Below are 14685 nucleotides of genomic sequence, written 5' to 3'. Positions count from 1 at the left end.
TCATTTCAGCTGAGCTGTGATATGTCTGAAAGTAACAGTGATAGCCCCTTAAACAGCAGTGATAGAGCTGACTGTATTATCTTCTAACTCCAAGGCTAATGGTATTCATAATTCCCTACCTTCTGTCCCTTAAGCTGAGTATAACTATTAATTTCGAATGGAACTGATGTTATTCTCTAGGGAATTAGAGGAGTTACTGGCAGAGGTCACAGAAATTCTTAATCCCTATTTTCTCTAAGTCATCACAGAGTAAAAATGTTCTCATTGTAGCTACTTTACCTTTCTTTGGTCATTATAGCTAGATTTCCTCCAAAATTTTCAAATTTACTGTCTATAACCCTCAAGATCAGAGGCATGGCTTAGGGATGGCTCCAGAAAACATTCTCAAAAAACTTTGAAGTCACATATTGACATAATATAACACTCAGGATAAAAAGATGTTAGAGCAAAAAGAGTGGAATCAAACTATAACAGGCATTGTATCCTAAGTTGTGGCCATATACAAGGCTGGTGTACCTCATGAAGGCATACAGCCAAGAAAATAGGATAAAATAAAGCCCACAGCATTCTTTCAAATGGCCATACAATTGAAAGGAGTGTCCTCTCTCCTCTTTATTTCATAGACACGCCCTCTTGAATGCAGAAGAACCAATGTTGATAAACCTTGTGATAATAAAGGTTTTCCCAAAGCAACAACCATTATTTTAGAATATGAAAATCTAATTGCTTCTCATGACATTGAACCCAAACATAAATGAAATTTTTCTTTTTTTTTTTTTTATTGTTGGGGATTCATTGAGGGTACAATAAGCCAGGTTACACTGATTGCAATTGTTATGTAAAGTCCCTCTTGCAATCATGTCTTGCCCCCAGAAAGTGTGACACACACCAAGGACCCACCCCCCTCCCTACATCCCTCTTTCTGCTTTTCCTCCCCCCCATAACCTTAATTGTCATTAATTGTCCTCATATCAAAATTGAGTACATAGGATTCATGCTTCTCCATTCTTGTGATGCTTTACTAAGAATAATGTCTTCCACGTCCATCCAGGTTAATACGAAGGATGTAAAGTCTCCATTTTTTTTAATAACTGAATAGCATTCCATGGTATACATATACCACAGCTTGTTAATCCATTCCTGGGTTGGTGGGCATTTAGGCTGTTTCCACATTTTGGCGATTGTAAATTGAGCTGCAATAAACAGTCTAGTACCAGTGTCCTTATGATAAAAGGATTTTTTTCCTTCTGGGTAGATGCCCAGTAATGGGATTGCAGGATCAAATGGGAGGTCTAGCTTGAGTGCTTTGAGGTTTCTCCATACTTCCTTCCAGAAAGGTTGTACTAGTTTGCAGTCCCACCAGCAGTGTAAAAGTGTTGCCTTCTCTCCACATCCACGCCAACATCTGCAGTTTTGAGATTTTGTGATGTGGGTCATTCTCACTGAGGTTAGATGATATCTCAGGGTTGTTTTGATTTGCATTTCTCTAATATATAGAGATGATGAACACTTTTTCATGTGTTTCTTAGCCATTCGTCTGTCATCTTTAGAGAAAGTTCTATTCATGTCTCTTGCCCATTGATATATGGGATTGTTGGCTTTTTTCATGTGGATTAATTTAAGTTCTCTATAGATCCTAGTTATCAAGCTTTTGTCTGATTGAAAATATGCAAATATCCTTTCCCATTGTGTAGGTTGTCTCTTTGCTTTGGTTATTGTCTCCTTAGCTGTACAGAAGCTTTTCAGTTTAATGAAGTCCCATTTGTTTATTTTTGTTGTTGTTGCAATTGCCATGGCAGTCTTCTTCATGAAGTCTTTCCCCAGGCCAATATCTTCCAGTGTTTTTCCTATGCTTTCTTGGAGGATTTTTATTGTTTCATGCTTTAAATTTAAGTCCTTTAACCATTTTGAATCAATTTTTGTGGGTGGGGAAAGGTGTGGGTCCAGTTTCAGTCTTTTACATGTAGACATCCAATTCTCCCAACACCATTTATTGAATAGGGAGTCTTTCCCCCAAGGTATGTTCTTGTTTGGTTTATCGAAGATTAGGTGGTTGTAAAGTGTTAGATTCATTTCTTGGTTTTCAATTCGATTCCAAGTGTCTATGTCTCTGTTTTTGTGCCAGTACCATGCTGTCTTGAGCACTATGGCTTTGTAGTACAGACTAAAATCTGGCATGCTGATGCCCCCAGCTTTATTTTTATTACTAAGAACTGCCTTAGCTGTACGGGGCTTTTTCCGGTTCCATACAAAACGCAGAATCATTTTCTCCAAATCTTGAAAGTACGATGTAGGTATTTTGATAGGAATGGCATTGAATAGGTAGATTGCTTTGGGAAGTATAGACATTTTAACAATGTTGATTCTTCCCATCCATGAGCATGGTATGTTCTTCCATTTGTTAATATCCTCTGCTATTTCCTTTCTGAGGATTTTATAGTTTTCTTTATACAGGTCCTTCACCTCCTTCGTTAGGTATATTCCTAGGTATTTCATTTTCTTTGAAACTATGGTGAAGGGAGTTGTGTCCTTAATTAGCTTCTCCTCTTGACTGTTATTGGTGTACACAAAGGCTACTGACTTGTGGACATTGATTTTATATCCTGAAACATTACTGTATTTTTTGATGACTTCTAGGAGTCTTGTGGTTGAGTCTTTGGGGTTCTCTAAGTATAAGTTCATGTCGTCAGCAAAGAGGGAGAGTTTAACCTCTTCTGCTCCCATTTGGATTCCCTTGATTTCCTTGTCTTGCCTAATTGTATTGGGTAGAACTTCCAGCACTATGTTGAATAGTAAAGGTGACAGAGGACAACCTTGTCTGGTTCCAGTTCTAAGAGGAAAAGCTTTCAGTTTTACTCCATTCAGTAAAATATTGGCTGTGGGTTTGTCATAGATAGCTTCAATCAGTTTTAGAAATGTGTCACCTATACCTATACTCTTCAGTGTTCTAATTAGAAAAGGATGCTGGATTTTATCAAATGCTTTTTCTGCATCTATTGAGAGGATCATGTGATCTTTATTTTTGCCTCTGTTAATATGGTGGATGACGTTTATGGAATTGCGTATGGTTAAACCAGCCTTCCATCCCTGGGATGAAGCCTACTTGATCATGATGAATGACTTTTTTGATGATAAGCTGTAATCTATTGGCTAGGATTTTGTTGAGAATTTTTGCATCTATATTCATGAGTGAGATTGGTCTGAAATTCTCCTTTTTGTTTGGGTCTTTTCCTGGTTTTGGTATCAGGGTGATGTTTGCTTCATAGAATGTGTTGGGGAGGATTCCTTCTTCCTCAATTTTTTGGAATAATTTCTGCAGTACAGGAATCAGCTCTTCCTTGAGGGTTTGGTAGAATTCTGGTGTGAAGCCATCTGGACCAGGGCATTTTTTGGTTGGAAGCTTTTTTATTGTTTCTTTGATCTCAGTGCTTGAAATTGGTCTGTTCAGGAGGTCTGTTTCTTCCTGGCTAAGTCTAAGGAGAGGGTGTCATTCCAAGTATTGATCCATTTCCTTCACATTGTCAATTTCTGGGCATAGAGTTTCTGGTAGTATTCAGAGATGATCTCTTGTATCTCTGTGGGATCAGTTGTCATTTCTCCTTTATCATTTCTAGAGATTTTACTTTTCTTTTTCTCTTTATTCTGGCCAATGGTTTATCTATTTTATTTATTTTTTCAAAAAACCAATTTCTTGTTTCATTAACTTTCTGCATGATTCTTTTGTTTTCAATTTCATTGATCTCTGATTTGATTTTGGATATTTCTTTTCTTCTACTGAGTTTAGGCTTAGATTGTTCTTCTTTTTCCAATTCCATAAAATGGCTTGTGAGATTGTTGATGCGCTCTCTTTCTGTTTTTCGAATGTGGGCATCTAAAGCGATGAATTTTCCTCTCAAAACTGCTTTTGCAGTATTCCACAGGTTTTGGTAGCTTGTGTCTTCATTGTTGTTACGCTCAAGGAAGTTAATGATTTCCTGTTTTATTTCTTCCTGCACCCATCTGTTATTCAACAGAAGATTGTTTAATTTCCATGCCTTTGGGTGGGGTCAAGCATTTTTGTTAGAGTGGAGTTCCACCTTTAGTGCCTTATGGTCTGAGAAGATACAAGGTAAAATTTCAATTCTTTTGATTCTGTTGATATTTGTTTTGTGTCCCAGGATATAATCAATTTTGGAGAATGTTCCATGGGGTGATGAGAAGAATGTATATTCTTTATCTTTGGGATGGAGTGTTCTATATGCATCTATCAAGCACAGTTGTTCTAGGGTCTCATTTAAGTCTCTCATATCTTTGTTTAATTTCTGTTTAGAGGATCTGTCCAGCTCTGTAAGAGGAGTGTTAAAGTCCCCTGTTATGATGGTATTATCAGAAATCATATTGCTCAGACTGAGTAAAGTCTGTTTCAAGAATCTGGGAGCATTTAAATTGGGTGCATAAATATTTATAATTGAAATGTCTTCTTGTATTTTTCCCTTGACCAATATAAAGTGACCATCTTTGTCTTTTTTGACTTTAGTTGCTTTAAATCCACATGTATCTGAAAATAAGATTGCAACTCCTCTTTTCTTCTGAATTCCATTTGCCTGAAAAATTGTCTTCCAACCCGTGACTCGGAGTTTTAATTTGTCTTTTGAAGCCAGGTGTGTTTCTTGCAGGCAGCAAATGGATGGCTTGTGTTTTTTAATACAGTCAGCCAATCTATGTCTCTTCAGTGGGGAATTGAAGCCATTAACATTTATTGAGATAAGTGATAAGTGTGGTAGTATTCTATTCATCTTATTTTGTGAGAGTCCATTGCTTAGTTTTATCTTTTGCATCAGTGTGGAGGTTAGGTTCTGTCCTTTAATTTCTGAGTTCTTACTTTGCTGTTGATCCATTGTGGTGGTCAGTGTGCAGAACAGGTTGAAGTATTTCCTGTAGAGCTGGTCTTGTTGTTGCGAATTTCCTCAATGTTTGTATATCCGTAAATGATTTGATTTCTCCGTCAATTTTGAAGCTTAGCTTAGCAGGGTACAGAATTCTAGGCTGGAAATTGTTCTGTTTAAGTAGATTAAAGGTAGACGACCATTGTCTTCTTGCTTGGAAAGTTTCATTAGAGAAGTCTGTGGTCACTCTGATGGATTTGCCCCTGTAGGTCAACTGGCGCTTACTTCTGGCAGCTTGCAGAATCTTTTCTTTTGTCTTGACTTTGGACAGGTTCATCACAATGTGTCTTGGAGAAGCTCGGTTAGAGTTGAGGTAACCTGGGGTCCGATATCCCTCTGAAAGCAGTGTGTCAGAATCTTTGGTGATATTTGGGAAATTTTCTTTTATAATGTTCTCTAGTATGGCTTCCATTACTCTGGGGCATTCTTCTTCCCCTTCTGCAATTCTTATAACTCATATGTTGGAACGCTCGATAAAGTCCCATGATTCTGACAGTGAACATTATGCTTTCTCTCTTTTCTTTTCTGCCTCTTTTACTATCTGAGTTATCTCAAGAACTTTGTCTTCTACCTCTGAAATTCTTTCTTCTGCATGGTCTAACCTGTTGTTAATACTTTCCATTGCATCTTTAAGTTCCCTAATTGACTGTTTCAGTTCCTTCAGCTCTGCTATATCCTTTTTATATTCTTCATATCGTTCATCTCTTATTTGATTCTGTTTTTGGATTTCCTTTTGGCTATTTTCCACTTTATTAGCAGTTTCCTTCATTGTTTCCATCATTTCTGTCATTGTTTTCAACATGTGTATTCTAAATTCCCTTTCTATCATTCCTAATATTTCTTTATAGGTGGAATCCTCTGCAGTAGCTACCTCATGGTCCCTTGGCAGGGTTGTTCTGGACTGGTTCTTCATGTTGCCCAGAGTTTTCTGCTGATTCTTCCTCATGAGTGATTTCTTTTATCTGTTTCCTTGCCCTAATTTTCCTTTCACTTTCTCTTGCTTTTTAAGTTCTTGTGCCTGTGGACTAAGGGTTGGATGAGTCCTTTTGGTACAGGACCAGAAGGGTGAGAAGGTTGAAGAGCAAGAAAGGGATGAAAGAAAGGAGGACCGAGTGAAAGAAAGAAAAAATAGAGAAAGGAGAGGGGGTGGGTAAAAGGAATATTGACAAAAAGAAGAGAGGCACAGAAAGAGGGAGACAGAGCAATATAGGTGTACAGTAGGGTACTTTGACACAATCTTAAAAAAAAAAAACCACCTTCTGGGGGTGCCCAGTTGGGTGGTTCCCTTGAGGTCAGCCATTCTTTTCTAACCTGATCAGACACAGTACCCCACCTCCACCAAGTAGAGAGGAAAGACAAAAATGCTATAAATCAAACCAAAACAAGCAAACAGAAAACTTTACGGGATAATATTGCATGAAAAACCAATTATAGCAGTAGAAACGGTAGCAAAAATGAAGTTCTAGTTATTAAAAAAGGCAGCAATGGGAAATTATAATTAAACTAGAAAAATTGAGAAAAAAGATCTGTACGGAAAAGGTTGAAATTAAAATACAAAACAACATCAACAACATCAAAGTAGACAAAAAAACAACTAAACCCCCCCAAAAAAAAAAAAAAAAAAAAACAAGAAAAAACAACACACAACCAAAAACAAAGCAGTATGTATACGTTGTTGAATATTGTTTGGGCAAAACGTGGTCTTCTGGGGTATGAGATGTTAATCACAGTTCTGATACAACTGGAGGCTGCTGATTTCTCAAACCCCAGCAGGTAGACACCCTAAATCTCTCTTCAGCCCACTTAAAAGGCACATTGAACTTGTAAACTTGCTGAGCAGAAGCTTTCCCAGGAAAGTGCTTGTCGCTGTAATCACTGCTGAAGTGGCTATCCACTTACCCAGTGTGCCAAAACCGGTCTCACTCTGCCCCTGAGGGTTAGGGCTGCAAGGTGGCTCAGACCCCACCCTTAGGCTCCTAGGTCGCTGGGTTACCAGCTCCCACCCGATTCTAGCTCTGCGACTCTGAGGGCGGAGCTTGCCAGGGCAGATCGCTCACAATGGCTCACTGTGGCCCACAGCCAAACACTATTAGCTCCATCTGGCTCAGCGGTTCAGACTGGGGCCCTAGACAACGGCCAAATTTCTCCGCATTCCTGCTCAGGCTCTCCCCAAGGCAGTTCAACTGAGTGCCAAGTCCAAAGAAAGCAAAAAAATTCACAGGTAAGGCCTTTCCAGTTTGCAGTCTTGCTGCTACTGAACTTACAGTTGCGGGCGAGTTTAGACCGATGGAACACACACGACTACTTGCCGGTTTTCCACTGTTTTAGTCCTCCTCTTGGGGTCCAGAAGTTTCTCGCTGACTCTCTGTATCCTCACATGGGTGATGATAGGCAGATCCCACCAGCCTGAGATGCCTGGAGTCCTATCTCCCCGGACTCACAGTGCCCAGATGCAAGGAAGCTGTTACTCCATGAAATTCTTTAATATATGGGCTCAATCTACTTTAGATAAGATCAAATAATAAAAAAAAATGATATTTCAATTTTCTCCTAGAAAAATGCATTAAAATGAAATTATGAAAGCTAACTATAAGAACTTTGAAAATATTCTGTATTACTTGTTAAGAGAGATTTAATAAAGCTTGGTCAATGAGAAGAGAGAGATTTCAAAAATGCTCATATAATTTTTATTTTAACAAGCAGTTCAGTCACAAACTCTTGATACTAAAGATCTGATGTACTTGGCATAAAAATAATGAGCATAAAACTCCATGAACTGGATTATTAATTAAATGCTACCTAACACACTGAGATGATGATGTTTTATAGTGACTTGAGCAAATTCCAAAGAGCAAAGGTATATATCCTTATAACAAAGAGGTTGTAATTCTACAGCAACGTCTCCAGGTGCTGAAAATGTTCATGTTTCTTCTCCTTGAAAAAATGTCTGTAAAAGGAGACAATCCAAGAAAAATTATATAAACTTGGAATATATCTTTTGGTTTTATTAAAAAATGTTTTAACTACAAAACAAAAGATGTGGTTTTTTTAGGTTGTATCCAAGCTGCTTATTATCTTAGCTTTTCCAACTCAGGTCTCTACTAATATGCTTTTGTTTCTTCAGGGAGATAAAGAAGCTGAATTGGGGCTTCCATTTTCCCCACTTTGTGATCGGAAGTCAACCATGGTGGCCCAGTCACAAATAGGTAATACCAAAGATTAATGGTGATGAAAAATGGGTGTGTACATATCAGTTTTCAAATGTGTACATCATCCTGTTTAAACTTCCACGAAAACATCACTCATAAATTTTAGTTTTAGGCTGATCTATATGGTATTGAATGATAAAAATTATTGGAACATTTTCACAAAATGGATTCAATAAAGCAACATTAGAAAATGCAATTATTATTCTGGTTGTAATCTTTTGTATCTTTTATACAATAGGAGACTTTTTTCTTGTGCATGAGTGTATTTGTTCCTATTTTGTGCTGATCATTCTTTTCTGTAACTTAATCCTTTAGATATAGGAGAATTTCACAAAAATATTGATGTACCTGTTCTGTTACCACAAAGTTTCCAAAGTATGCTTCATAGACTACCTCATATTCATTTGGGAAAAAATTCTCATAATATGAATAGATAAGTCAACAACAGGAAGTTGGAAAAATGATATTGGTCCTAACTACATTTATTGTTACCATCTGTATTAGTGTTGAGAACTTCAAGTGCAATCCATTATTAAAACCTCTTAGTGCTGTGTTGCATGATTCAAATATTTGTAATAGTTATTCCCCAAGCCACTATCTGTAATTGTCCTCAGGTACCACCTACTACCACAAAGCTGCTGTTCTGACCTTTCCCTCTTTTCATCCAAGTTCAACAGCTGTTTTTCTAGTGACCATATGCAGGTGCTGTCACTGTTTAGCAAGTGTAAATGTGGCAGTCTAAGGACCTGCCATGGCAAGCTGAGAGGGGTGGACATTTCTAAGGTTTGCGGCTATAATATAAAATTGCTGCCAAGTTAGAAGGGGTACTGCCTCAGCTGATACTCTAAATATCCCAGTCATTTAAAGAGAATTTAAACTAACACCCTGGATGGACAGTTACCATAGTTTTGACTTGAAAATATCAACTTAAAAACCACTGAAGTTTTGTTGAATTAAGAATGTGTCTCATTATGTACCATAAGTAATCAATCTAGTTATTTCAAAGGTGAATCACCTTTATCAAAGCGTAGGGAGGATAATCTTCAAATGTGAGTATTTCCCAGGACACTGCACCTAAACAAGCCTCTCTCTTACATTCGGAGCATATTCCATGGCTCCCAGAGGTGTTTCCAACAAGCACTTGACTTGAAACACCACACCTTCTGCAGAACCTTGGACTGTCGATGCACACACAGAGCTTAGAATAGGTTGCTGTTTCCTTCTCTGCCTAAACACTGGGTGGTTAATGCTCCCAGAGGACTATTGCCCATTCTCTCTGTGTCAGTTTCTATCTTGATGAGTGCTATAAATGTTAAAGTCTTCATTCAATTCTGACATCTCAAAGTGCTTGAGATTACTGCTGTCTCCCAGAGATGTTACTGTTCTTTTCTCTGATTTGACAGAACACGCCTACACTCTGTGAACTAACACTTTACATCCTAAGAATAATAAACAGCACTTTGAAGTATTAACACACTGGCAGAAAGCTCTGACTGATGCAGTAAGAAAAAAGAAAAACTGGTTGACATCTTGAGAACCACTTAGAAAAACTTTAATTGTTTAGTTTTTTTGGAGCTTAGATATTATTTCTTGTTGGTCAATAATAAAATCCAAAACACACATGAAGACCTTTCAGAAAGGTTAATGATCCCTCTTATTGCAAGAGGAAAATATAGTCACTCTCATTCATATTGTCAGTGATTATATATGAGGCTGAGTATGTAAGGCTGAATATTAAATGGGAATGCCAATATACTTGAATTATATCGCTCCCACTGCTTTGGATATTATTTTTGGAGCTGTTAAACTATCTCTAAAGAGTGTTGCTAGGCTAAAATAATATCAACAAGTAAGCAAACCCAATATTTTAGTCGATACTTGCTATTCCAGAAGTCTCAGAGAAGCTCTCTATTATTACTGATTTTGGAATTTAGGAAATTCTTGAATTGAATTTATGGGACTTTTGTTTGTTTAGTTAGTTTTGTTTTGTTTGTTTTTGTAGGTTTCATTGATTTCATAGTAGAGCCAACATTTTCTCTTCTGACAGACTCAACAGAGAAAATTGTTAATCCTCTTATAGAGGAAGCTTCAAAATCCGACAGTTCTTCCTATGTGACAAGCAGGTTTGATGTTTTCTTTTTTTGCATCATTTGTCATCATTGTGATATTTAACAATCTTTTACTTAATGATTATTCTTATTATATTTAATATTTAGGCTGTGCATTCTTACAAGAATTATTAGGAAGTATTGCCACCTAGTGGCTTATGCATTATATTGTATCTGCCTTTGAATTTGAGAACTGAAGACCAGTACAAAAAAATACCCTAGCACTAAGGAGAGTCTCCTGCCCTCTTTCCCAGTGGGAGGGGAGAGAAGGGAGGTGAGCAACTGCCATATGTTAAAGATTGGGCCTGCATATCTGCTGTCTTGATTCTCCAGTCACTTTTGTGAAGTTTTTCTCAGGTTGTCCTCCCTCATCTCCTATCCTGATGTTGGTATTTTTTGGTTTCTTTGGCTGTTACTGGTAGCTGCTCATCTACCATTGTGGGGTTGCAAAGCACTGATCCGATAAGACGAGCAAACACAAGAGGCTACCTGGGTGATCCGTCCTATTTCCCAGACTACTCCCTGACAGCAGTGGACCTGAAGAGCTTCAAAAACAACCTGGTGGACATCATTCAACAGAACAAAGAGAGGTGGAAAGAGTTGGCTGCACAAGGTATGATTGTTTAGGAAGGCTTACTGCCATTTCTCTCTGTCCTAACTCCTACTCAAATATTTTGAATTTTTCTCTAGATTTTATTTTCTACAAAATATGTAAGTCCTTGGTGGTGTTTGGAGTTTGGCTACCCTTTGGCTATTTATGAAAAAGTTGGATTCTTCTCTGTTTATGCCACATGAGCTGCTGCCTTGTATGGCGGTGAGCAAATTGATATTAAGAGATGAGACAATAAGATGGTGTCAAACTGTGTTATAGTAAACTCTCGTGCTTTTCTGGGAGTGCTTCCCAGCTTACATTTTACTTTGGAAGTAGCTTTTAATGTTGCATTAAGAATGTAATAATGTCTGAGATTTGGGCTTTTCCCCCCAATTTTACTAAGAAAAATTTTACTTCTTTTTAGTTCTTTGAATTAGTTTCACTTGGGAATTTGAGTTAACTTCTTTGACTAAGAGCATCACTCAAGAATTGGAGAATCTACTAAGTATAGAACACAAATGTCTTAACACAGTGATTAAGCAAATGAGGTAAAAGCTATGATAATTAGTTGGATGTAACCACTCCAATTTGTACAAAAAAAATCACATGGAATCCCACACATGTATTCATGATCTATGTATATATGACTTAATAAATGGAAGAAAAAAAAAGAATTGGAGAAATAATTTGTAATCAGTCACACACACAAAAAAATCAAATAGAAAACTAGCTATAGTTATTCCCTATAATTTACTTATTCAAATTAATTAGATCATTTGGTTTAGGAGGCATGTGAGTCAGTATCAGAATAGTCGTAATCTTTCATGTAAGAAATTCCAGATCTGGCCTTCTGCCTCTTCTCATACTTCTTCCGACAGCCCGGTCTCCCTCATGTCCTAAACTCTTTGCCCAGTGGACTCCTAGAAGATTTCTAAAATACCCTAGAGCCTTTGCAATTACTGTTCTTTCAACCAGGAATTCTCCTTTTCAGTTTACAACCTTAATATACCCAGAAATTAACTTTTTATTGAAAGATATTATATGGGATTAAAATAAATGGAGTGTTAAACCACATTTATGTTCAGAAGGACTCAGTATTGAGTAGGTGATAAATATACTGTGTTTCCTACAAAAATTCCAATTTTTTTTTTTTTATGGAGTTTGACAAATTGATGCTTAAATTTTACATGGTATTGCAAAGTGCTAAGACTAGCTAAGACATTTCCAAAGAATAAGGTATGGGTACTTTCCATATCAGAAATCAAAATTTAACATTACACTGTGGTAATTAAGTCAGTGTGGCTCTGATGTAGATATAGTCAAATGAACCACAAGAACAGAGCAGAGAGCCAGAAACAATGCATTAATTACTGCAGAAACTGGAGAGGTGACAGAGACACATGTTCACATACACAGTCTTTTATATGTTCCCCCATATTTATCGCTTTGGTGTTCATAATACTGTCCTGAGGATCTGAGATACTATGTGGTGTCATCTCCCCTCATACTGAAATACTGCCTTTGGTATTTAGTAACACAGGTCTGATGGCAAACAATTAACTTGGATTTCTTTGATCTGGGAGTATCTTTATTTTACCTTCATTTTTGGATGGTTTTGCTAAATTTTTAATTCTTGAGTGATTTTTTTTTTTTCCATTTTGAACTTTAAATCTGTTATTGTTTTGCCTTCTGGCTTCCCATAGTTTCTGATAAAGAATCACCTAGAAATGTATTATCACTACCTTGAATGTACTGAGTCTTTTATTTTCTTGCTGCTTTCCAGATTTTCTCTTTATTTTTGACTTTCAGAAATTTGATAATGAGGTATATATGTCTGGTTTTCTTTATATTTATCCTACTTTTAGGTGTTCACTGAGTTTCTTAAATTCATAACTTAATGTTTTATATCAAATTTGGAAAGTTACCTGTAATTTTGTCCCATATTTTTTCTGCTCCTCTCTGTTCTCTTCTGAAGAGCCTATTTATATTATTCATAATTTAGGATTCTGAAAATTGTCCCACAAGCTCTAGATCTCTGTTTCATCTCTATAATTGTTTCTCTGTTTCTTTTCGTTTGTTTGTTTGCTTGCTTTTTTGGTTTGCTGATTTGCTTGTTTGTCTTTTGTTTGGGGATTGGCTATTTTATAATGATTTACCTTCAAGTTTGCTGATTCTTTGTCACCTCAAATCTATTGTCAAATCTGCTGAGACAGTTCTTCATCTCAGTTATTCTTCTTTTTAGTTTGATAATATCCATGTGGTTCTTTTAAATTGTTTCTCTGTTCATATTTGATATTTACTTTCACTCATTGTTAGCATCTTTTCCTTCAATTCTTTAAATTTTAAACATTTTAATAAAACTTGTCTTAAAGTCTCTATCTGCTCAGTCCAACATTATGGTCTACTCAGAGCCATTTTCTACTTATTTTATTTTCCTCTGAGTGGACCAAGCTGTATACTTCCTTGCCTGAATTTAAACTACAGAAGCCATCTCCCTTGCAATGTGTAGTCTTTGGTTTTGTTTGTTTTTTTAGTCACCCTCCCTTTGAAATTGCCTCTCTATATATGTAGTTTAAGTAGTTATTAGCCAATATTGACATTGTGTTCAAATACCAGAAGCACACAGCCTTAAGCTCTGTCAGTTGAGCTTTGGGTGGTAGTAGAAATGCATTAAAACTTGTAGAACTTGTAATCAGTTCTCAAATATTTCTTGCCTTTTACTTTTTACTAAGCTTTCAAAGATCTATTTCATATTTGTACAATTCCATGGTTAGCTGGGATTTGTGAAAAGAAGACAAAAAGTGAGGACCAAGATGGGCCTATACAAACCTTGCTAAGATAGTCTTTATCTTCTATTAGTTTATTGCATATATACAAGTATATATGTACTTATATGTACCTTCCCACTGTAGTTCCCAGAAGCCTAAAAACCCTTTGTCTTGCAATCTCTGCAATTTATCACTCTTTGTTTAAAATGGCATGTAAGCTGTCAGGCCTATCCATTTCTTTGGGATCTTTACTTCTTTTCTAGGAAGCATCCCATATCACATAAAAGTTAGCATCAAATAAATTTTGTATGCTTTTCTCCTATAAAAAGGGGGGAGGCTCCCAGCTACTTGTGAGGCTGAGGCAAGATAATTGCTTAAGCCCAAAAGTTTGAGGTTGCTGTGAGCTGTGACATAGTGAGACACTGTCTCCCCCATCCCCCCACCCCCACCAAAAAAAAAAAAGAAAGAAAAAAAAAAGAAAAGGCGGTGGGGGGTGCTTTTATAAAAAAAAAAATAAGATAAACTGTTCTAAGTCTAGGATAATCTTACGGCATGAATTGAGTTATTTAAACTACTTTCCCCTAGAAAATATTTACAGGTTTAAAAAGGTTAGTTTTAAAAATTAAATACTGTAACAGAGTGTAAATAATCAATTTGCTCTTCTTTCTGCTTAGTACCAAATGTAGAGAGCTTTAGGAATAAATGCAAGAAACCATTGTCTCACACTTGCCCAGCTGACTCTCTCAGTTTCTTTGGCCCCTTTTGAAAAGTTCTGCAACTGGAATCAGGCTGGTTTAGTTTTCACAACATGTGGAAAAAGTTACTACTGGAACAAAAAGAAGTAATAATTGAAATGCTACCTTTATCTTCCTTTTTTGCTTCTCTATGGAAAACCAAGATCTAGGTCTCTGGGCATCATTAGGAAATAAGACTGAGTAGCTTCACGCTGCTCTGCTCCTAACCTCTGACCCATGAGCTCTTGGAGAGGCTTCATAGTGAATATTTTCAAATCACCTTTAGGACTACTAGATAACAAGATGCTTAGGGCAAATAAACAGGATTGTTAGCTTAGCTGTCATACCC

At 36.8% G+C, this 14685-nt stretch overlaps 1 protein-coding gene across 5 annotated transcripts in view; it reads left to right on the top strand.

The window, feature by feature from the left end:
- Window positions 1-14685, top strand: part of PDE1A (phosphodiesterase 1A) — a 402616-nt gene that overhangs the window by 357242 nt on the left and 30689 nt on the right. For all 5 annotated transcript variants that reach the window (XM_053597603.1, XM_053597605.1, XM_053597604.1 and 2 more), the window contains 3 exons: window positions 8050-8131; window positions 10137-10257; window positions 10665-10855. In XM_053597603.1, the coding sequence (XP_053453578.1) occupies window positions 8050-8131; window positions 10137-10257; window positions 10665-10855 (394 nt within the window). The remainder of the gene's footprint in view (window positions 1-8049; window positions 8132-10136; window positions 10258-10664; window positions 10856-14685) is intronic.

This window comes from Nycticebus coucang, chromosome 7, assembly GCF_027406575.1.
Source record: "Nycticebus coucang isolate mNycCou1 chromosome 7, mNycCou1.pri, whole genome shotgun sequence".
Taxonomy (NCBI): domain Eukaryota; kingdom Metazoa; phylum Chordata; class Mammalia; order Primates; family Lorisidae; genus Nycticebus; species Nycticebus coucang.
The sequence above is the reverse complement of the archived record's forward strand: the minus strand, read 5'-3'. Positions and strand labels throughout refer to the sequence as shown.